This window comes from Astatotilapia calliptera, chromosome 18, assembly GCF_964374335.1.
Source record: "Astatotilapia calliptera chromosome 18, fAstCal68.1, whole genome shotgun sequence".
In the NCBI taxonomy this organism is placed as follows: Eukaryota; Metazoa; Chordata; class Actinopteri; order Cichliformes; family Cichlidae; genus Astatotilapia; species Astatotilapia calliptera.
The window spans coordinates 786,183-808,133 of record NC_137439.1 but is presented as its reverse complement, the minus strand read 5'-3'; the positions used below and the strand labels follow the sequence as shown (position 1 = coordinate 808,133).

General features: G+C 48.5%; 2 protein-coding genes and 1 gene segment (V, D, J or C); 2 read left to right on the top strand and 1 right to left on the bottom strand.

Annotated features, from left to right (window-relative positions):
* The window catches only part of LOC113010313 (uncharacterized), a 141,000-nt gene extending 129,076 nt beyond the window's left edge, over window positions 1–11,924 (top strand). The window contains exons 1-3 of one of the 2 annotated variants that reach the window (XM_026149345.2): window positions 8,858–9,222; window positions 9,443–10,211; window positions 10,327–11,924. In XM_026149345.2, coding sequence (XP_026005130.2) covers window positions 9,051–9,222; window positions 9,443–10,194 — 924 coding nt within the window. In that variant the 5' untranslated portion in view covers window positions 8,858–9,050 and the 3' untranslated portion in view covers window positions 10,195–10,211; window positions 10,327–11,924. Of the gene's footprint in view, window positions 1–8,857; window positions 9,223–9,442 lie in introns of those variants that run through there. The other variant, XM_080292415.1, reaches the window with a different exon arrangement.
* LOC113010357 (T cell receptor alpha variable 19-like) lies at window positions 1,887–2,807 on the bottom strand. The segment is given in 3 exon segments: window positions 1,887–1,892; window positions 2,363–2,676; window positions 2,762–2,807. Coding segments are annotated over 3 exon segments (366 nt in total).
* A 3,550-nt stretch (window positions 11,925–15,474) lies between the features above and the next one.
* LOC113010318 (armadillo repeat-containing protein 1-like) lies at window positions 15,475–21,673 on the top strand. Its single transcript, XM_026149353.2, has 7 exons — window positions 15,475–15,805; window positions 17,024–17,220; window positions 17,524–17,615; window positions 17,891–18,080; window positions 18,165–18,281; window positions 18,461–18,535; window positions 19,079–21,673. The coding sequence occupies exons 2-7, from the start codon at window positions 17,059–17,061 to the stop codon at window positions 19,268–19,270; spliced, it is 828 nt and encodes a 275-aa protein (XP_026005138.1). The 5' UTR covers window positions 15,475–15,805; window positions 17,024–17,058; the 3' UTR covers window positions 19,271–21,673.
* Window positions 21,674–21,951: the final 278 nt, after the last annotated feature.

The following is a 21,951-nucleotide window of genomic DNA, read 5'->3' as shown; positions in this document are numbered from 1 at the left end:
ATGGCGGCCGCTACTAAGTTTTTAATATTACTCTTATTAATCTTTCTGGGTCACAAAATAAACTTTTAAGATATTTTCAGGCGAGAAAGTAGCTGTGTAAACATCAAATATCTGCTCGGTTTATCAAGATATCACATATTTGCAAAAGTGCTTCGATGTTTTCGGAGGCGTCTGCTACCCACCATCTCAATAGCTAGCTGGGAGCTCGAGGGTCACTAGCAGAGTTGGGTAATCCGATTACTTTTTTCAAGTAACGAGCAAAGTAAGGGATTACTATTGCAAAAACGGTAATTAGATTACTGTTACTTTATCGTAGGAGCGCTGCGTTACTGCGTTACTAAAACCGTGATTTTTTTTGCGAGAGTGTCTCATGACAGTGACGTAAGCGAGTGCGACGTTCGTGACAACAGCTGTGTGCAGATCAACAGTGGATCATATATCGAGTGCAGAGAGAGTATGAGCGTGCAGCGTTTAAAGCGTGGAAGTACTGACCTTACTTTGAGTTTGATTCTGTAAAAAGTGACAAAAACATTAGTGTCCGCTGTGCGTGGGAAGAAAACTTCTTTTTACAGCGAAAAACCCCTAAACTTCCAACAAGCACCGAGTAGCTACGACGTAATGGGAAACTCACAGAGAAACTCGTGGATAAACAACAAGGACCTGTTATCACCTAAGGAACGTTGCTAAAGTCAGACAGGTTTTATCACGTGACACCGCACAGGTTCTTATGCATGCATTTGTGTTACATTGATTATTGTAACGCTCTTCTTTCTGGGTTACCAAGAAAAGTTTTAGAGGTTTACAGATGGTACAAAATGCAGCTGCTCACATTTTAACCAAAACTGGGAAATGTGAGTGCATTACCCCAGGACTCAAATCTCTTCACTGGTTCATTGTCAGGTTCAAGCTGATTTTAAGGTCCTGTTGCTCACCTACAAGGCTTTAAACGTTTTGGCGCCTTCATATCTCTCTGAGCTTTTGCACCTCTATTTTCCTTCCCGTGCTCTGATCTCAGGATACTGACCTTCTAAGAGTTCCTAAAGCCAGAAAAAAGATTATTGGGGAGCGAGCTTTTTCTTTTTGTGCCACATTTTTATGGAACAACGTCTGCTGTAAATGTCCAATCAGAACACAGAGGAGAAACTGTATGTATGACATCACACAAAGAGGTGATTCTTACAAAATAAGGAAAAGTTTAAACCCTTCTGGAGAAAATGTGAGAATAACAAAGTAAATCTTTCAGCTGTAAAACATCATTAATGCACCAACAATGTTGGGAGTTTATTACTAGTTACTGTATTTGACTTCTGATGCTTTTTACACACATCATCACTAAATAAGGAATAAAATGTCTTCATGTCTGAACGTTCCTGCAGTTGATTTGTGGTTGATGTGGATTTGCTGCTCATGTGAATCCTCCCACAGTGTTTCATTAGCAGCTGTAACCACAGTGACTCTGATAAAACAGGAATTAGCAGAATCCATCTGATATGAAGCTGTGCTTTGAATACCACTTCCCTCCTCTTTGAAGAGTAGTCAGATATCTGTGTTCAGGTTTTTGTACAGCCTCTTCTACACTTTGTATCACTGTGTTTGTAGAGCACAGTAGTAGAGAGCTGTGTCTGCCAGGGTTAGGGCTGCTATGGTCAGATTAGTTGATCGATCTGATGCTTCTGATCCATATCGTTTATCAGGAATATACTGAGTTGTGGATCCTCTTGCTCTTTTCCAGAGTATAAACTGAGGAGCCTGAAGGTCAGAATCATGTCTGTACCAGTGAAGGCGTACATACTCTGATGTTGTCTCATAGCTACATGTGAGTTTGACAGATTCTCCTTCTGTTTCAGTGACTTCAGGTTGTTGAGGAGTGATTGAGTCTCCAGCTGTTAGTCCTGGAAAAAGAAAGAAGAAAAGTAGTGAAATGCAGTCTGTATATCTGCTTAATGCAGCAGCTTCAACTAAACTTTAATCCCTGTTCTTAAACTCACCTATAATGTGAGATAGAAGCAAAAAGAGGTGCAGCAACATGTCTTTGGAGTTATTAAAGCCAGACAGACAGCATATGAACAATGTTCTTCCACTGCAGCACAATGACCAACAAATAATGTCATTGGATGAGCACAGGTTCAGTGGGCGGGGCCAGTTTAATAGCTCAGCCAATCAAATAGTTTTGTGCTTCCACAGCAGCTCTGTCTCTGTCTCTGATCTTTACTGCTTCATTTCTCTGTTGTCTTTGTCATCAGTCCAATGACACAAGAATCAGAGGTTTAACAGTGTGTGGCTCCCTCTAGTGGATGTTGTGGAGTATTCTGTTGTCTTTGCTCCAAAGGTTTTTGTACAGAGTTTTGCTGTTTCCTGTCACTGTGGGCTGCAGAGCACAGTAGTACACAGCAGAGTCAGACAGCTGAAGCTTCTGGATCTTCAGAGGAACTGATCTGATGCTGGAATCCAGTGTGGAGGAAAATCTCTCCTTGAACTCGTCTGCTGTGTTTCCATCATCCCCACTAACACGGCTCAGGATGAATTCGGGGCTGTTGTTTCCATCCTGTTTGTACCAGAAGAGATAATTAGTTGTTGTACTGCTGTTATAGAGACAGTGAAGTGTCACTGTGCCTCCTGCAGCAGCAGTCTCTTCTCCTTTTGCTTGCAGCACGTTGTCTTTTTGTGCTCTGCATTCTGTAAAACACCAACAAACAGTATCAGTGTGCTGTTAAAGAATCACGTCAATGTTGATATCAAAGAAACAGAGTTGTGTTCATACCGAGGCACATAGCAGCCAGCAGCACTGAGATGAACAGAGGCGTCATATCTGCAGTGTAGAGTAACTGTGAGCTACAGCAAGTATAAAGAAGCTGTGATCTCTCTGTTTAGTCTTCATCAACACTAAGTTGGTGGATTAGAAGGAGGAGCCTGATCACAGTGACAGGACTCATTCACAGCCCTGTGTTATTCCCCCTGCTGACAGCTTCACACTCAGCACCACTCTTTAGCCTTGTTAGTGTTTAACACAGGAAACATGGCGAGACAATGCAGCGTGTAGACATGAAACACATGACAGGAACACAAGGAGAGGTAACTGGAAACAGATAAGTGGGACGAAGGCACGGACATAACTCACACGTTAAAGACAAGACAGACAAGACAGAAGACAGGAAACAACTCATAAACACAGAGACCCACAAGAAACATAAACCAGACTCAGACTCAACTAAGACAAACTAATAGTAAAACTAGAAAACATTATTTCATAAGTAATCAAAAATACAAAATAACCGAACTGACAACATCACGCAAACTAAACATTAACATAAGAAATCAAAAATACACACAATATGCAGATTGTAATGACCATTGATCAACAACCACTGATCAGTGTCCATGAGTCGCATTCACAGAGAGTTGGGGAATGACTGCAATCACAGCATGTAAGATGGTGACAGATGTACCCTTAGGCCCCTCCTCCATTCAGAGATGGTCTTTCCCTTTTCACGTAAACAGCCTCCTTGACTCCGCCCTCAAACCAGCGTTCCTCCCTGTCCAGGATGTTACATCCAAATCAAATCAAATCACTTTTATTGTCACATCACATGTGCAGGTACATTGGTACAGCACATGTGAGTGAAATTCTTGTGTGCGAGCTTCACAAGCAACAGAGGTGTGCAAAATACAATAATGGCTACATCTGAGACTAATAAATATATGTACAATATATAATAGTATATGCATTTCTGGATGTGTATACTAACTATTTTTCTACGTGTGTGTGTGTGTGTGTGTGTGTGTGTGTGTGTGTGTGTGTGTGTGTGTGTGTGTGTGTGTGTGTGTGTGTGTGTGTGTGTGTACACATATTTTACAAATTAAATAGAGTAAACAATAAATAGAATATATAAAATAAAATATACAGAGTGAGACATGTGCAAAACAGTGGCGTTACTGTACAGTGTGGAGTGCATAATGTTAAAGTTCCAGTAGTGAAGCTGAGGTGTCTATGACGTGTTCAGCAGTCTGATGGCCTGGTGGAAGAAGCTGTCTCTCAGTCTGCTGGTACGGGACCGGATGCTGCAGAACCTCCTTCCTGATGGAAGCAGTCTGAACAGTTTATGCTGGGGTGACTGGAGTCCTTGATGATCCTCCCCGCTTTCCTCAGGCAGCGCTTCCTGTAGATGTCTTGGAGGGAGGGAAGCTCACCTCCAATTATCCGTTCAGAGCACCGCACTACTCTCTGGAGAGCTTTGCAGTTGTAGGCGGTGCTGTTGCCATACCAGGTGGTGATGCATCCAGTGAGGATGCTCTCAATGGCACAGTGATAGAAGGTCCTGAGGATGCGGGGGCTCATGCCGAATCTTTTCAGTCTCCTGAGAAAGAAGAGGCGCTGCTGCGCCTTCTTCACTGTTTTGTTTGTGTGTACTGACCACGTAAGATCCTCAGCCAGATGTACTCCAAGGAACCGGAAGCTGCTCACTCTCTCCACAGCAGCGCCGTTGATGGTGATGGGGGTGTGTACTTCTCTGCACCTCCGGAAGTCCACTATCAACTCCTTTGTCTTTGCGACGTTGAGGGTGAGATGGTTGTCTTGACACCAGTGGGTCAGGGCGCTGACCTCCTCCCTGTAAGCCGTCTCATCACCGTTGGTGATAAGACCCACCACTGTAGTGTCGTCCGCAAACTTCACAATGATGTTGGAGCTGTTAGTGGCTGTGCAGTCGTAGCTGTAGAGTGAGTACAGGAGAGGGCTCAGTACACACCCCTGTGGAGCACCAGTGTTCAGTGTGATGGGGGATGAGGTGATGCTGCCCAGTCTGACCACCTGGCGTCTGTCAGACAGGAAGCTAAGGATCCAGCTGCAGAGGGAGCTGCTCAGTCCTAGATCCTGCAGTTTCCTGTCCAGCTTCGAGGGAACGATGGTATTGAATGCTGAGCTGTAATCTACAAACAGCATTCTCACATACGTGTCTCTCTTCTCCAGGTGTGACAGGGCAGTGTGTAGTGTCAGGGCTATGGCATCATCAGTGGACCTGTTGTGGCGGTATGCGAACTGTAGAGGGTCCAGTGAGTCGGGTAGTGCAGAGCAGATGAAGTCCCTGACCAGCTTCTCGAAGCATTTGCTTACGATGGGGGTCAGGGCTACAGGTCGCCAGTCGTTCAATGAGGAGATGGTGGAGGATTTGGGTACAGGGACGACGGTGGCCATTTTGAAGCAGGCTGGGACTACAGACAGAGAGAGGGAAAGGTTGAAGATGTGCGTGAACACTCCAGCCAGCTGAGCCGCGCATGACCTGAGGACGCGGCCGGGAATCCCGTCCGGACCAGTAGCTTTGCGTGCGTTCACCTTCCTGAAGCACCTCCGCACATCCTCCTCAGACACAGTGTGCGCACTGACGTCATCCGCGGTGCGCACACTGTCCGGTCTCATGGTGTTCGCTGTGTCGAATCTAGCGTAGAATACGTTTAGATCCTCACACAGAGAGGCCGTGGTCTGCGGTGTGCTGGTTTTCCCTCTAAAGTCTGCGATCGTGTTTAGTCCCTGCCACATACTCCGAGGGTTGTCAAACTGTTGCTCCACCCTGTCCCTGTACTCACGTTTGGCTGCTTTGATCGTCTTCCGGAGTTGGTAATGTGCGTGTTTGTAGTCCGATGTGTTCACGGAGGCAAAGGCGGTGTTCCGTGCCGCCAGTGCCGCGCGAACATCTCCGTTAATCCAGGGTTTTTTTTCCTCATCATTGAAAGAGTGTCCACTGGCCTGTAGGTGTGCATAGACTGCAGAGTCCTGATGAGGTGGCTCTGCTGTGTTGTAGCCAGAGGTTGTTTGGTTTCCTCGATGTATAAATCCTGCCAGTCCTCCTGCACTTAACAGCGTACACTATGTTACTCTGTTTGTGTCGGGGACCCGATCCGTGGACCAGTTTTTGGCACAGCGTGTTTTGGGGTTTGAAAGCCACAGAGACCTGGTGTTTAGAAAAAATGTGTCTCAGCTGCTCCGATACTCTGACACATATGGGATCACTGCAGGTTTTCTCTTAGGCAGCGGTTGTCCTTCTCTCCTGGATCAGCTGGAGCTTTCTTTTGGCGCCTTCCCAGCTTTGACAAAAGTCCAGCTGGGATAACCACATTTACTCAGGGCCTTCTTGATGTGCTGTTTATAAGATCGGGGAAAGCTGCAGTCAGCTGAGACTGAAGAAGTCACCTGGATGAGCGACGAAATGTTTCCCACTGAGAACTGTTCCTCCAGATAAACTCAGAGGCAAAGCTGATGATCTGCTGGTCCTGGGTCAGTTCTCCCAGTGTTTTGAGTTTTCTTGTGTTTTTTCATTATTATAATTTATGTCCTAACAAATCCACTCTGTTAGTCTGGAGTTTATACTATAGTGCCTGGGTTGTTGTTCAGATTTTGATTGTTAGATTCCCTCTGTGTGCTTGTGTGAGTCCTTGTGTCTCGTTTCCCTCTTTGTGTTCCATTCTGTTTCCCCGTCATGGCGTCATGTCCCAATCCAGCGACCGCACGCTTCCTAGTCCGCGCAGTTTGCGTACTACGTACGGCGCGTACTAGGAAGTATGGAAAGTATTGAGAAAGACAGAGAGAAACACAGGGAGGAAGGTTTTGAGTTCTAGAGATGAAGGATACAGTAACTAGTCTGCTTCTAACTCCGGTTTACTTGACTGCAGTCAAAACATAAAGAAGGTTCTTTTCAGGAAAAGCCTCGGAGCCCTCAAGTTGGACCGCTCACTCCGCCATCTTCCCAGAATCACCCCCAAATTTGAAGCGTGGTCCAGTGGACACTTCATGGGCCCATATATCCCACAATTCATAGCGCGGCGGCGGGTGTGGATAGTTTTGCCGAATAATACGGCTGAAGAGTAAACTTTTAAAAGTAAGTACTGAATATGATGTTCAAATGTTTAATAATGAAGAACATTTAAACATTACTGTTGACCACATGTCGGCAAAGTCATGTGACGTTAGTGATGTTTGTACTAACTTGGTTTTAAAGCCTCTACAGATATATATAGTCGACCTTAATCTTACAGAGACTGTGATGATTTATGGATAATTAAAGTCAGTCATAAGAGCTAAGTTGATCTATAGTGTTACATCATATTCTATAAGGATGTTATGTGTTTGTAGACTTTCTGCCAGTTTGACCCATTTAGCAGACGTCAGCCTGTTTAAGGCTCTGATATCTATTCTGTGTGACTTACAGCAGTTATGACATGGTCTGATTTTCTCACCCAATAAAGGAATATTTCATATATCAGTCGACTCTTCATTCTATCAGACACAGTTACCACAGCTCCTACATTTGCTTTCTACACATGTATGTAAGCATTGAGCCAAATTTAGTAATGCCAACATACTGAAGGAACAATATTTGTGTCTTATGTATAAGACATATGTACATACACTTTTGAGTGAAGATTTAAGGTGACAGGAAATATAAATAACTGCAACTTGAATCTTTCAAGTTCAAGCTCACTGCTGTAATACACACACACACACACACACACACACACACACACACACATATTTACAGTCCTGTGGTCTCAGCCTCAGATACTCAGCTAATCAAAGTGATGTCATGACAGAAATGAATGACCAACAAAACATTTTTCTCCTTCGTTTCTGTCAATCAAAGCTGTATGTAACGTGTCTCGCGGTTAGTATCATGGTTGCTAGGCAACCGGAACAGCGCGACGCAGGCTAGACCGTCCCATTTCACACGCCTCTCACTTCCGCACTTCTCGTACTCATAGTACGCACCGTACGTAGTACGCGTAGTGCGCGTACTTCAAGCGTGCAGACCCTGAATTGGGACGCAGCCCATGTTTCTCCTGTGGCGTCATGTTAATAATTCACGTCAGCTGTTCCTCGTGTCTTCTCACGTCCTCGTTGTCCTTCTGTGTATTCATGTCAGCGTCTCCGTCCTCCGTGTGTCCTGCAATCTGCCTGGTTTGTTTTGTAGTCCCACATTAGTTAATGTTGTAATCCTTGTGTTCAGCAGTAAAGCTGCTTTTGAGTTTACTTTTTGCCTGCCCGACGCGTCTGTGTTTGGGTCCAACGCTGCCTGCTTCACACACAGTCTAGTACATTTCCCTCCGTTGATAAGGCAGTCTGATATGGAGAGAACGTGTCCATAAGTGTGATTATCTGTTAAGCGAGGTTTGGACGTTCCAAATCTGGAACCAACCACCAGTCCGGGCCTGAGTAACCCTCATCACTGGGATCACTCTCACACAAACTCAGACCACATAATGTACTAATATAATATATTCTCCTCGGCATTCCCATGATGCACTGAGTGTTTCTTCTTCGCTTCTTTTGTCCTGTCTTCCTCCTCTCACATCAAACCCACTGTCACCAAAGTGCTTTCCCACAGTGGGTCATCTGATTGTTGAGTTTTCTCTGTATTATTGTCTTGACTTTACAATATAAAGTGCCTAAAAACAGCTGTTGTGATTTGATGCTATAAATCAGATTAAGTTGACTGAACAGTTTGAGGTTGGCACAGATCAGGTTCAGAGTTGGCAGACTGTTTATAAGGTTACATTCAAACGTTTATACTAAGTCTACATTTAAGAAAAGCATTTCATGAGCTCAAATTACAAACATTTCTTCATCAATAACTTAATGAGAAAAACTGAATGTTGGAGACCTTCAGGGCCTCAAACACGTTTCATAGATTTCATGGTTGATCTTAGGTTTGATTAATAATCGTGGTAACAGATGGACTCCATCAAGACCATGTGTGTGTCAGGTTTGCTCAACTGTTAACATGTTTTTCATTTATGTTATTACATAATAATGTTTTTTACTTTCTGTTTTGTTTTAGAATTGTTTCATGACTCTGTTCGTGTGTATTTCTGTATTTTTCTCATGAAGAACACGTCCGATCTCAAATCTGCAGGCGCAAGGAGCTGCAGAGGCGGAACAAAGCTCAGTGCGCTCTTCTGCCGGAACTTGACTGTGTGACACCAGGCGGAAGTATACAAAGAAGAGGCGGAAGCCCCGTTTTGTGAGCAGAGAGTGTGTTGTTGTGTGAGCTGCAGCAGCAACGATGCCTTCAGTTCAGTATCTGAGAGAGTTCATCAACGAGCGACTAACTGCTGCTGCTGAACAAATATTCTTGGAGTTTGAAAAAACGATCGTCCAGTACGAGGAAGAGATCGACCGTCAGCGCAGACTGCTGGATATCACCTGGAAACCCCAAATCAAGCTGCACACAGCAGGTGAGTCTGTGTCTTCATCTAAAACCTGCCTTTAAATCACGGAGTCCCTGTTTGACACAGTTATAACCTCCGCTGTGAGCAGCATGTGGCCGCTGTCACAGCAGCTAACTGCTGTTTGACGGCGTGTCGGGTAGAGGACACAGGAACCAGTCCAGTTAGCTTTTACTGCAGAGCCTCGTTACTGATTAAAAGGAGCCATATTTATGTTTCTGTCCACCAGACGTCCCACAGGAACATGTCTGTAAGGAGGAGGAGGAGGAGGTTCTCGCTGAGCAGCAGCTCTGGAACCAGGAGAGGAGCTCCAGTGTGGAGCAGGAGGAACCAGAAGCTCCACAGATTAAAGAGGAACAGGAGGAACTGTGCAGCAGTCAGCAGGGAGAGCAGCTGGGACTGAAGGAGGAGACGGACACCTTCATGGTGACTGCTGCTGAGGAAGGAGAGCACAGTGAACCAGGAGGAGACGAGGAGCAGCTCCTCTGTCACAGCTCTGCTGGAGCTGAGAGCCAGGATCAGGAAGGAGGCAGGAGTGCAGACTCGGGACCGACTAGAATTATATATCGAATTCACTGTAACAATCCTGCACACGCTCGCATGTTAGCGCGTCAGAAGAACTCTGACGCAGGTAAAAAGACTTTAAAGTGTGATGTTTGTGGAAGAGCCTTCAAGAAAAAATGCCAAGTCAAAGAGCATCGCAAAATCCACACAGGAGAGAAACCGCATTCCTGTAAAATATGTCAGAGAAGCTTTACTCAAAAGAGCACCATGCTGCGCCACATGATAATCCACACTAAGGAGAAGTCGTACTCCTGCCTGACGTGTGGAAAGACCTTCAGTCAGAGCGGGAATCTGTACGTCCACATGAGGATCCACACAGGCGAGAAGCCGTATTCCTGTAAAACATGCGGGAAAACGTTCGCACGGAGCAATCACATGTTACGCCACATGAAGACTCACACGGGGGAGAAGTCGTAGTCCAAGAATGCATTCAGGTTCAAACACACTTTTTAGACTCAGTTTGTTGGAGTCGCTCGGTGAGGTTGGTCACATGATCAGTTTGACTTGGGGGAGGCGTGCTCATGTATTAATTTACTTTTCTTCTTCTAGACAACATCACGTCGAGTCTTGGAACTCTATGTTAGTATGAATGAGAGGTGGTGAGTTGTGATATGATGAAGAGATGGAAGTGAAGCTGTTCTTCTGAGAGGCGACTGTGCAGCTGTGCTGACGTTTCACTGATGTTCGACACGCAGCTGTTTAAACGTTGATCTGAGGAGCTTTGAAAGGAAACCTTTGGACGTCTTTAAGTTGCCTTGAAGACGTTTAATCCGAGAAGCTTCTTCAGTTCTAAGAGCAACTGGTGGAGAGTCACGAATTTAAGCCCTACAGGACAAGACTCATCAGTATACCTGCAGCTAAAGGTCAAAGGTCACTCTCTGAGGATGCCAATGTTCACATTTTGGACAGAGGGCGGGGCTTACCACACCAACTCTCTGCCATCTATAATCCAGTTTGGAGATCCCTCCCCAGACGCCTTAACGCCCACTCACATCCTGGGCCATCTGACCTCAGGAAGTCACATGATAGGGTGGGGCCAGGTTTCACAGTGAGCTCACCTGAAACCCTGGCTGATTGGGACCCACACCCGCTTTCACGCCATGGCCCATGTGATTAGGTGGACTATCATCAGGGGGTCATTGTCCCTCTTGGGGGGAAACTCCCACTGGGCTTCTTGGATGAAACGTCTTAAAGGCGTCCCGGCGCTTTTCTTAGACTAGGATGACCTGGATGACCGAGAACCTTCACAGACATGTTGAAACACTCGTGGCTTTAATTCATGTTACTGGGTTTGACGAGTGTGACCAGTTGGTGACCTGAAGGGTTCATGCAGGGCTGTTCTAACATTTCCTCAACTGCAGAAACTCGAGCTGAGCTAAAATTTTAGTTGACTGAAGTAAAAATGAAAATAGACCGCACAGTGAAAGCTAAATAACGTGTCACTGAATACATAACTGCAGTTTTATTGGAGTGATGAGAGGCGGCTGAGCTGCTCCCGCCTCCTCGGGCAGCGGCGCGCGCCACGTTGCCCAGGTGGTCTCCAAGGAAACCAACTTTCATGAGAAAATGAAACGGGCTGAGGTGACCTTCGATATTTCAGTGATATTTGAAAAAGGAGAGGGCGCACCCCCCTGACTGTGACTGAGCACAGTCAGCAGGGACTGAAGCGCCGCCTCGTGGCTCTCCACCATCGCCACGGCGATCGGGGACCTGCAGGCTCAGACAGATTATAGATGATAACCTCGCAGCTGTTTCACACTCTGTTTTCTATAAAAGCTGTTTTGTAGGATTTCTTTGAGACTCTGGAAGAAAACATGTTCGATGACGTCTCTGCTTCAGTAGAATCAGAGGCAACAGTGTAAATATGACAAAGATGCAGCTCTGATCTTCCGCCTGCATCGAGGTTTTCTTCTTTACCTCCATCACTCTGTTTGCACCTGAACGTTTAGTGGAAGATGTTTGGTTTGTGTCCTCAGTGATTTTTGGATTGAAGTCAGATGTTGAACTTTGTGTTTCAAGCATGCTTTGTTTTCAGTTCACATCTTTTTAAACGTTTCCGTCTTTAGAGCTGACACTAACAAACTGTACGAGCTGTTTGACGTGTCGATGTGAAAGGATCTTTATAAATAAAGTTTCCTTCCACAGCAGCTCTGTCTCTGTCTCTGATCTTTACTGCTTCATTTCTCTGTTGTCTTTGTCATCAGTCCAATGACACAAGAATCAGAGGTTTAACAGTGTGTGGCTCCCTCTAGTGGATGTTGTGGAGTATTCTGTTGTCTTTGCTCCAAAGGTTTTTGTACAGAGTTTTGCTGTTTCCTGTCACTGTGGGCTGCAGAGCACAGTAGTACACAGCAGAGTCAGACAGCTGAAGCTTCTGGATCTTCAGAGGAACTGATCTGATGCTGGAATCCAGTGTGGATGAAAATCTCTCCTTGAACTCGTCTGCTGTGTTTCCATCATCCCTGCTAACACGGCTCAGGATGAATTTGGGGCTGTTGTTTCCATCCTGTTTGTACCAGAATAAAGTCGGGCCTGGGTCACTGGTTTCATATCTACATCCAAGTGTAACTGTGTCTCCTTCAGCAGCAATGACATCTCCTTGTTCCTGGATCACTTTGTCTTCTCCTTTACACTCTGAGGAAGAACAGAACATGCAGAGGAAGAGATGGATCAATAAACATGATTAAAAACTCACCATTAATCAGACTCACACATTTATTTAAGCAGAGGAAACATGTTGATGTTTGTATCTCACCAAAGAAAAGAGCAGCAAGAATAATCCACAGCCAATGTTCCATCTGTACAACAAGGTTTAAATCAACAGGAGAAACTAGCTGATGTTCAACATTCAGTCTGAGAATTGTTCTCTTCACAGCAGCACTTATTATTGACACAATGGTTGAACACAGTGCAGAAGGAGAGCCCCGCCTACTGGATGATGTCGCCCTCTGTCTCCTCTTTGAGTCTCACTTCTCTCACTTCCTCTTCCTCCTGGTTCACAGACTGTTAGCAGCAGTTGAATCCCTGTGAGGAGGGAGGATGGAGCACTTACTGTACATCTCTGTCCTCTGCTGCTGTGGACGGTTGACCCGAGGTATTTAAACTCTACCTTCACTTCCTCTGCTCCTTGCAGATTCACCGTCTCTGTCCTCATACATGTCGTCCTCCTGACTCCCTCATGCAGGACCACAGCTCCTCTCTCAGCAGCCAATCATCTGTTTTCTCTGATCCACCTTCTCTGAACTTCTCCGTCACCTCCCTTAACCTACAGCAGCTCTTTCCCATATCTTCATGGTGGTTTAACTCTCTGTAGTTACTGTAGCTCATCCTCAGCTGCCCTCGCTTCCTCCTTCCTAATCCTCTGCACTTCCTGATTCGTTGACTGTCCTCCATCCATCAATCCTCCTCTTTTATTTTCTACATTCATCAGCTCCTTAAATGCTCCTTCACCTTCTCAGCAGCCTCTCATCATTCATGAGTACATTTCCACCTGTGTCCTTAAAGCTGCTGCACATCCTTTCCTGTGTTTGCTGCACACCTGTCCCACTTACTTCACACTTCCTGTTCTTCTTGTCTCCAACCTGTGAGGCGTGCACACTGATAACATTAATCATCTCACAGCCCCACCCCCTTTGGCCAGCAGTAGCACAGTTTCCATGGAGACAGTTGTTGTTATCCTGGGTCAAACGTCTTCCTGATGCAACCCTCCCGGTGTATTCAGGCTTGTGCGCACGAGCTCATTCGCTGTTCCGACCGTCTGCAGAGTTCTTAATATTATCGTTAAATAACCGTAGCTGCCGGCTTGTTTGAGTAATCTGTAAATGAAGCTGCTGCAACCTCAACAAGTCCCTTCTTAACAGTTGACCTGTCACACTGCTCCCACTGCCAGACTGCAGCTGCACCTTATGTACATTTTGTAGTATTCATTCCACCTCATTCATTTCTGTATTTTATGTATACAAGTTTAGATTCGTTATTTATAGTTGATTTACACAGCGTGTGTGTGTGTGTGTGTGTGTGTGTGTGTGTGTGTGTGTGTGTGTGCTTGAGAGCCGCCATCTACCGGAACCAAATTCCCTGTATGTGTCTGCACATATACTTGGCCAATAAACACGATTCTGATGATTCTGAAATCACAGTCTAGGCCTCGCGGTGCAGCGGGGGATCCTGCAGACTCGACGACCTGCGGCTAGAATGTGCTTTTCGTGCAGTATGAAGGGAGGCGTGCTTGTAGTGAAGCTGGAGTTGTACTAGATGTGTTTGGACCTGCTGGAGCAGATGAAGAGCTGCTGCGTGTTCAGCACCAGCTGTTTGTGCGTCTCCTTCCTGACAAGCTTTTTGTGCAGCGACTGTGGCTTTGCTGTCACTGTGGGCCTCGCAGCACGGCAGCTGTTCCTCCCTCAGCTCAGCGAACAGCGCCCGGCTCTTCGTTCTTCATCCACAGCTGTCCTCGCTCAGTCAGCTCAATCGGACTCCTTCTGCACCACCGCCCCCTCCACCCTCACAGTCACACACAAACCTTACAGTTTATTCTGGGGGTCATCAGCAGCAGTGTGTGCAGGTCAGGGGCTGGTTTTACAGCAGAACGCTGCAGCAGCTCCTCACGCTCTCCTCTCATCTTTGCACTACAGTCTTTGGCTTTGTCTCCACCTGCTGGACTGAAGCAGCTGGAAAAACAGCCCTCGATCGTATTTTCAATTTTGAAAATGTTTCCTCCCTAATAAAAATGTAGACGAAGCAGACACAGCAGTGAGGGCAGCTGTCACCTGGTGCCTGTTTGGGTGTTTTTGTTCTAGTGACATAAACAAAGGCTGTTGGGCACCTGTGCGTGGCCCTCTGCTGCCCTCTGCTGGACAGCACTGAACGCTGACACGTGCACTCTGCCACAGTCACGTGCTTCGTCACTTCCTCAATTCGCACACATTTGTTTTAGTGTGTTTAAAAGCGAAGTCCAAAGAAAATATTAATGCAGGGATTTAAAAAATCAGGTTGAGGAGAAAACCTCCGCAGTCCGCATTCATGTGCGCGTCATGTCACCCAGAATCACGCGGTAAAAGCTCGCAATGACTCATTTTCTCTGGAAATGCAGAACGATCGTGGCTGTCTGACGGTGTGTGGGTTCAATGAAGACAAAGCAGCAACAAAGCGTCACCTGCAGATCTGTAACTGGCTCCACATTTACCTGCTACCTGAAGTCTGACGTCAAACAGTGGTTGACGTTTGCTTTAATAAAACGTGTTTGTCTATGAGTCAACTCTGAGCTGAGCTCCTCAGGATCAGCTGATTTATTTTGTACAGAAACTTGAAACATTTCACGAAGCTAAATCTTCGGAGTCACAGGAGCTCCGATCACTTCATTTTCATCCCGCACGGGTCCAGGAGAGCTTCCAGGCAAACATGTTTACTCTGGTAGAAACTGCCACCAAATTAATGTCACCGGGCAGGATATGCTTCCTCCTGTGAGCATCTCACTCGGAGCCAGCTCTGCGCACATCCAGTGTTCACAACAGGAAGCTAAACTGCTTTACTACGTCCACCGGAAACGATGCGGCCACAGTTTCTCCAACACGTGATAGAAATGTGCAGGTGAGATAGTGCCACAGGTGAAAACAGGAAATGAGCTCATGGAAGTGTTTTAAATCCACTTTTTAAAACTCAGATAAATGTGACGTTTTTGTCTCCAGCTGATCCTGCGTCAATTTCCGGTTCCTTCAGGGCGCGGCGCCATTAGCTGTAGGAACAAAGCAGCTCATTGGTCGGCGCGATCAGGTGGTCTCGGCTCAGCCAATCGCAGGCTTTGATGTTGCGCCGTGGACGGCCGGTGGCGTTCAGCAGGAAGCATTGCTGCTTCGGTTCACGGTGTTTTCCTCGAGTCGTTAACGGCGCCGGAGACTGAAAATCCGCGCGCACGCGAACCCCGAAGAGGTGCGGATTCGTCACCACCGCGCGAGGCTGCCGGAGGAGAGGCCGACCGGACAGCCCACGCGACCAGTTAGCCGCTAGCCGGCGCTCGGTGTCCGTCAGAGAGGTGAGTGCTCCCGGGGCTCGGGCAGCCGAACACAGCGCCTGAGACCCGCGCTGAGCCGCGACCACAGACCGGCTCCAAAGTTAGCGCGAGAATCAGCTGATTTAGCTTCTTCCGGCTTCTGTAGAAAGAAACACGATCAAAGACGCAATAACGGAGAAACGGCAGACACGGGGGAGGTTTCCGGTCGGTTCGGCAGCACATTAACAACTGACATGAAATACAGGGAGGTAGGACAGGTGGGTCCATCCAGACTTCAGTCTGACAGCTGTCAGAATCAAATATATCAGAGCGTTTATCGAGCAGCAAGCATTTCTCTTCATCATCATCAGCGAGGCTCCTCTAAGGAAGACGTTCCTGTGTCTGTTCATGAAGCTTTAGATCCAACATGAGTTTATCAGCTGGAGGCCGGACACCAGCAGGAAACAGCCCTCCGGCCTCTACAGCCTCAGATGTGCTCTCATTAATATCTCTGCTGAACGCTCTGACGGGTTATTACAGACACCTGCATCCAGCTGCGTCTCCTACGAGTCCTCCCACAGATGAGCTTCATCTCCAGCATCCTCTCCACCCACTGCTGCAGAACCAGGACAGCCATCACCGGCTGCAGAGCAGGATGAGAGGAAACGAGAGGGGCCGGGTCGTTTCCAAACAAGAGCGAGGGTCTAAGGCTTACCTCCTGCTGATGGGACTGTGCTGTCCAACACCCCAGCAGCACCAAGCTTAACTACAACTAAACTGAAAACTAGAGCGCGATGTGACAAAGCGTCCAGTTAACGTAGATGTGAAAATGAAGACCAGGTGAACTAGAATAGAAACAGAGGAAACATTGCTAGTTTCTCACAGCTCGGCGGCTTTGATGGGTACAGCTCTGGTTCGTAGTGCAACACCTGCACTGACCTTCCTGAATCGGTCCCACGCCCTCTGTGATGATTAAAAATACTTAATCTGACACAGGGTCTAATAAAAACTGTCTGACTACGGTCCTCGTATCTCCTCGCCCCCGTGCTGCCTCTGATCCTGAGGTCACCAGGTCATGCTGTTTACCTTCTGATGTAAAGCTCTTAGAGGCTGTTGTCAGGCTGTGAATACAGTAAAATGTGTGTGAAGGAAACACGTTTTCTGTTTCCCGTGATATTCATGGTCTGGGGTTTCTCAGAGGTCAGAGGTCGTGAGAGGAAAATAAATGACGTAGAATACCTTACTCTGCTCGCCCCTCAGCTGCTTCTTTTATGGGCGAGTGAACGGCAGCAGCCATGACCGCCGAGCCGGACGCGCTGGCCGTGGTCAACCAGCTGAGGGACCTGGCCGCCGACCCCATGAACCGCAGGGCCATCGTCCAGGACCAGGGCTGCCTGCCCGGACTCATCCTGTTCCTGGACCACCCCAACCCTCAGGTGGTCTACTCCGCCCTGCTGGTGAGCTCACAGTGCAGTGGAAACACATAGACTCTGTCCAATAGAGAGAGGGCGGAGCTTACATGAGGATTTCAGACACCCGGATCAGCTCAGCTTGATGTAACACCTGTTGTGTGCAAAGATCTGCTCCAGGTGTCTGAACCCAAACATCAGAACGAGTTGGAGGCTGCTGGTCGTCGGCGCTGAAACGCCTCGAACAGCAACAGAATCTGTTATTTTAAATCAGACGATATTTGAATAGAGTTTGGTGTGGGAAGCCGTCTCTCTGATTCAGTTTCTGACTCTTTCCGGGTGTCCTTCCAGGCGATCCGTTACCTGGCAGAATGTCGAGCCAACCGGGAGAAGCTGAGGGCGGAGCTGGGGATGATGCTGAGCCTCCAGAACGTCATGCAGAAGTGAGTCTGATGGAGCTTATCCAGGTTTCTGCAAGCACAGTAGCAAAGTGACTTCCTGTTTGCTGTGAGCTCTAAGAAACAAGTTTAGAGGAGAATAAAGGAAGAAGGAATGTCGTGAGTCGCTGCTGATCGTGGCGCTTTATCTCGTCGATATCAGTGACGTGTACGTAGAGACCAACCTGCTCACCCGCTCGTACTTGCAGCGCTGTGAGCAGAGCGCTGACGCTCCTGCTGCTGGGAAAACGAGGTTCCACAGCTCTGCTCTTTCCATCCAGGTCGACCACGCCCGGCGAGACGAAGCTGCTGGCGTCTGAGATCTACGAGCTCCTGCAGGCGTCCGGCATCGCCGACTCCGAACCGGCCGAGGAGCCCGTCAGCAGCCGCCGTAAAGCCCAGTTCTTCCTGGGCTCAAGCAACAAGAGAGCCAAGACCGTCGTCCTCCACATCGACGGCCTGGACGACTCGGTCAGCGCGCCTTTCACTCAGTAATGATTCCCTTGGCGTGGGCGGTGGGAGGAGTCATGAGCGTTTTGTTTTGTGACCCTGCAGAGTCGGAGGAGTATGTGTGAGGAGGCGCTGCTGAAGATCAAAGGCGTGATCAGCTTCACCTTCCAGATGGCCGCGAAGAGGTGCATCGTCCGCATCCGCTCGGACCTGACGGCCGAGGTCAGACCAGACCACGCCCCCTCGTGGTTCTCGCTGTATAATCACGTGATCACAGCTTCCTCCTGAAATCTGCTTTTGTTCCTTTGTTGAAGTTTTTCTGTCATTTTCTGTGAATCAGCTGCTGAAATGTGAGTTTCAGGAGGTCGTCTGTGAATGACTGACGGTGTTTTTGTGTTCAGGCTCTGGCGTCCGCGATCGCCGCCACCGAGGTGATGAAGGCGCTGCAGGTGGTGAAAGGAGAAGACGGAGACGAGGTCAGTTTGGCTCTCAGCTCGTTGGCACGTCACGCTTGCTCTCGTGCTCGCAGCTTCGTCGTTCGCTCTGACGTTGCACCTAAAAGCACCAGAAGAGAAGGTGGAGCAGTGCTGTCAGCTGTGGGCTTTAAAGAGCTGAGACACTGTGTGGCCAGCAGGGGGCAGCAGAGACACACTCACACCTGGTAGTTAGAAATGTGCTCGCTCAGCCGGCTGTCACTGTGGAGTGCCCACTCAGGCCTGCTGCATCAAAGACTTCACGTTACAACATTTCCTGCTCACACAGTAACACCCAGTTTGCACCCACTGTGGGCCTCCCACAGGTGGAGCACCAGCCGGGTTTACTACACCCGGCTGATAACACCATCAAAGTGGGATCAGTGGGAGTGGGTGTAGCTCATGTTTGTGAGCGTGGCAAGATGACGGGCACGAGTTCACTGACAGGAAGACGCACAAAAACCAAGGGGCGGGGTCATGCTTAAAGAACAGGTGTGCAGCCTATCGCAGCGCGTCTAACGTGTGCGTTCCCGTCCGTGTGTGCAGGTCCTGATCCCGTTCCCGGAGGACGGCTCTGTGGAGGTGGAGCAGAACGTGGACCTGCCGGACTACCTGCCGGAGGAGGAGAGCCCATCTCAGGAGCCCGACAAGGCGGTGAGCCGAGTGGGATCGGGGCAGGACGGAAACAGCTGGCTCGGAGCCGCCGCCAACTTCCTGTCCCGCTCCTTCTACTGGTGACCGGGCGGAAGGGTCGGCGCTGCCCCGCGGCCCCGCCTCCCCCCGTCGGACCTTCGTCCTCGTCTCAGAACAAAAACTCACAGCTGCCAAATCAGGATGTTCAGCTGGAGAGACGACGCAAAGTGTGAAATGTTGCCGTGGAAACCGTTTCCTCCTGGGGTCCCACGCTCAGTCTGACCTGCACGTGGCGACGTCCTCTCCGTGAACCAGTCCTTGTGTTACAAACCAAAATGTCTTAACAGACAGGAAGTGAACAAACGCCGAGTCAGAACAAACGAGACTCCTCCTCCTTTATACTGTTTATTATTTATTCGCCCTCGTGCCGTTTGACGTGTTGGAGCGGCGGCGGCGGCGAGCCGTGCCTTTCAGTTTCTCTGATCACAAACTTCCTGCTGCTTCCTTTGGGGCTGCAGAGATCGACCAACACGAGCGAGAGAAGAAGAGGTGGTTAAACACTGCGCCGGGCCGAGCGGAGCGTTTCCTGTAATGTCTGAGCGCGGGCTCGTAACGTGAGCCGCGTGGTGAACGACTGTTCCGCTCATATGTGGCAGATGTGTTAACGTGAGGAAGGACATAACCACAGCTCAGTCAGCTGAGACCCCTCAGGGCTTTGTGCCGCGTGCTGGGGACACGGAGCAGATCATGGCTGCGTCATTAGAGGAGCACGCGGCCGCTTTAACCCTCTGCTGCAGAGGCGTTTACTGACCTGCAGGGTCAGAAGCACAGGTTGGAGCTGCGGGGGTTTGCACAGGTAAAAAAAATGAAGCTGCTGCTCCATCAGTCAGCCCTCGGGGTTTCCACGGGAACCATCACGTACCTTGGCTAACTTCAGCTATAAAACTCCTGACTCGTGTCCCTGTGGGCAGACAGCTCACAGCTTCACTGAGAGCTCAGAGGACTTCATGTTCCTGCTGTCCACTGTTGTGCAAGTTCCACTGACCAACCACGTTTGACCTGTGGTCCTCGTGGAGTGGAAGAACGTGTGGAGACGGCAGCAGTCGCCTGAAAAGAATCCAGCTTTTAAATGTGTTCAGCTGATGAACAGGAGGTGACCTGATGATTCCAGACGTGTGTGTGTGTGTGTGTGTGTGTGTGTGCGTGTGTGTGTGTGTGCGTGTGTGCGTGTGTGCGTGTGTGTGTGTGTCGTCCCCACACACCCAACCACCTCCAAATCAGGACAGGAACGTTTGCAGTTATTCAAACAGGCGGTCCGACACGGTGCCTGGGTCCTTGCTCCGGCTGTGATGAGATGCACGAGCCTTTCTGCACTCATGTCCACCATCACGCCGCCCGCTGCCGTCACGTTTAGCAGAGAGCGTCAGTTTAAAAGCTGCAGGCCGATCAGAGAAACTGAAAGGTCACAGGTTTGATTGCCGACCACCGTCGTGTTTATGGAGACATGTTACCTGCTTTTGTTTCACTTCGGAGACCAAAGGGTTGGAATCACCACCTTTTTTTTATTAAACATGGTTTAATGTGAGGCTGCTGAGTGTAAACGGCGTGCGTGTTACTCTGTGGACGACGCGGGGAACAGGAGCACGATCCAGTGACCGCTCGCTCCGAGCATCAGGTCCAAGGAGCTTTAACGAGCTCGTTAAAGAATCAAAGCACAGTCGATTGGAGTGAAATTTGCAGAACTTTTGACAGTCTGACATCATTTCCTGTTTCCCCTGAACGCTCGCTCACGCTGTGGTTTCCGCTCAGCGGCCAATCAGAAGCTTCATTGTTGATATTTCAGAGTGAAACAAACTGATTTGATTGGCAGTGGAAGTGACCTTTGACCTCCATATACAGATTTCTGCTGTCGTCTCATTCTGTGTTGATTGTGTACCTGCCAGGTGTGCTCACGACTCCACCCACAGAACGCACGGTCCAATCACATTCAGAGTAGCCTGTTGAATCCAAACGCGGTGTCGGCTGAATCTAGGACAGCAGGTAAACGCATCGGTGATGTCATTGGCGTTTCCATGGAAACGCTGTATAAAACGCCCCGTCGTAGAGCCTCCACAGAGCGTCGAGCTCCAACCCTCGGGTTCCTGAGGATGTCCCGCTCTGATGGTAACCACGGGACCGCTGAAGCCGCCTCTTCCCGAGGAGGGCGACGCCCCGCCTCCAGGTTCTTGACTGATGTGTTGTGTGACATCACGGTTCTGCCGCCTCGCTAAACGCTCGTGTTAAAGCCGAGCTCTGAGCACTGCGGCGTTTTACAGCGTTATTACAGGTCATGTGACCGAAGCATCTTTAAAACAACACCCAGCGCACATGGGTGAGCTGTTCTCCACCCGTGCGCGCTCTTCTCCACCCGTGCGCGCTCTTCTCCACCCGTGCGCTCTGCTCTTGTTTCCTCTGCTCAGGTCAAAGTGTGAAGTTTCACATGTGTCAGAAATAAAAGCTTTTCTTCGATGTTGTGTTGACGTCATGTTTTTGTTTTCTTCGCTGAAACTCGTGCATTTTCTTCATCGTGTGTTCATCGTGATGTGTGTTGCCGTAGAAACGGTCTGTGTGGTGACTGCTGAATAAAAACTGGTGAACCTCGCGCTCGCTGTTTGATGTTTCGGATTCGTTGTGTTGTCACTCAGCACTGCTCACACAAAAACACACACGGGCCTCAAATGTCATAAACACAGTGGTAAATATCCAAACGGATAAATTATGATCGCGCTGAAACGTTTTGTTGACAG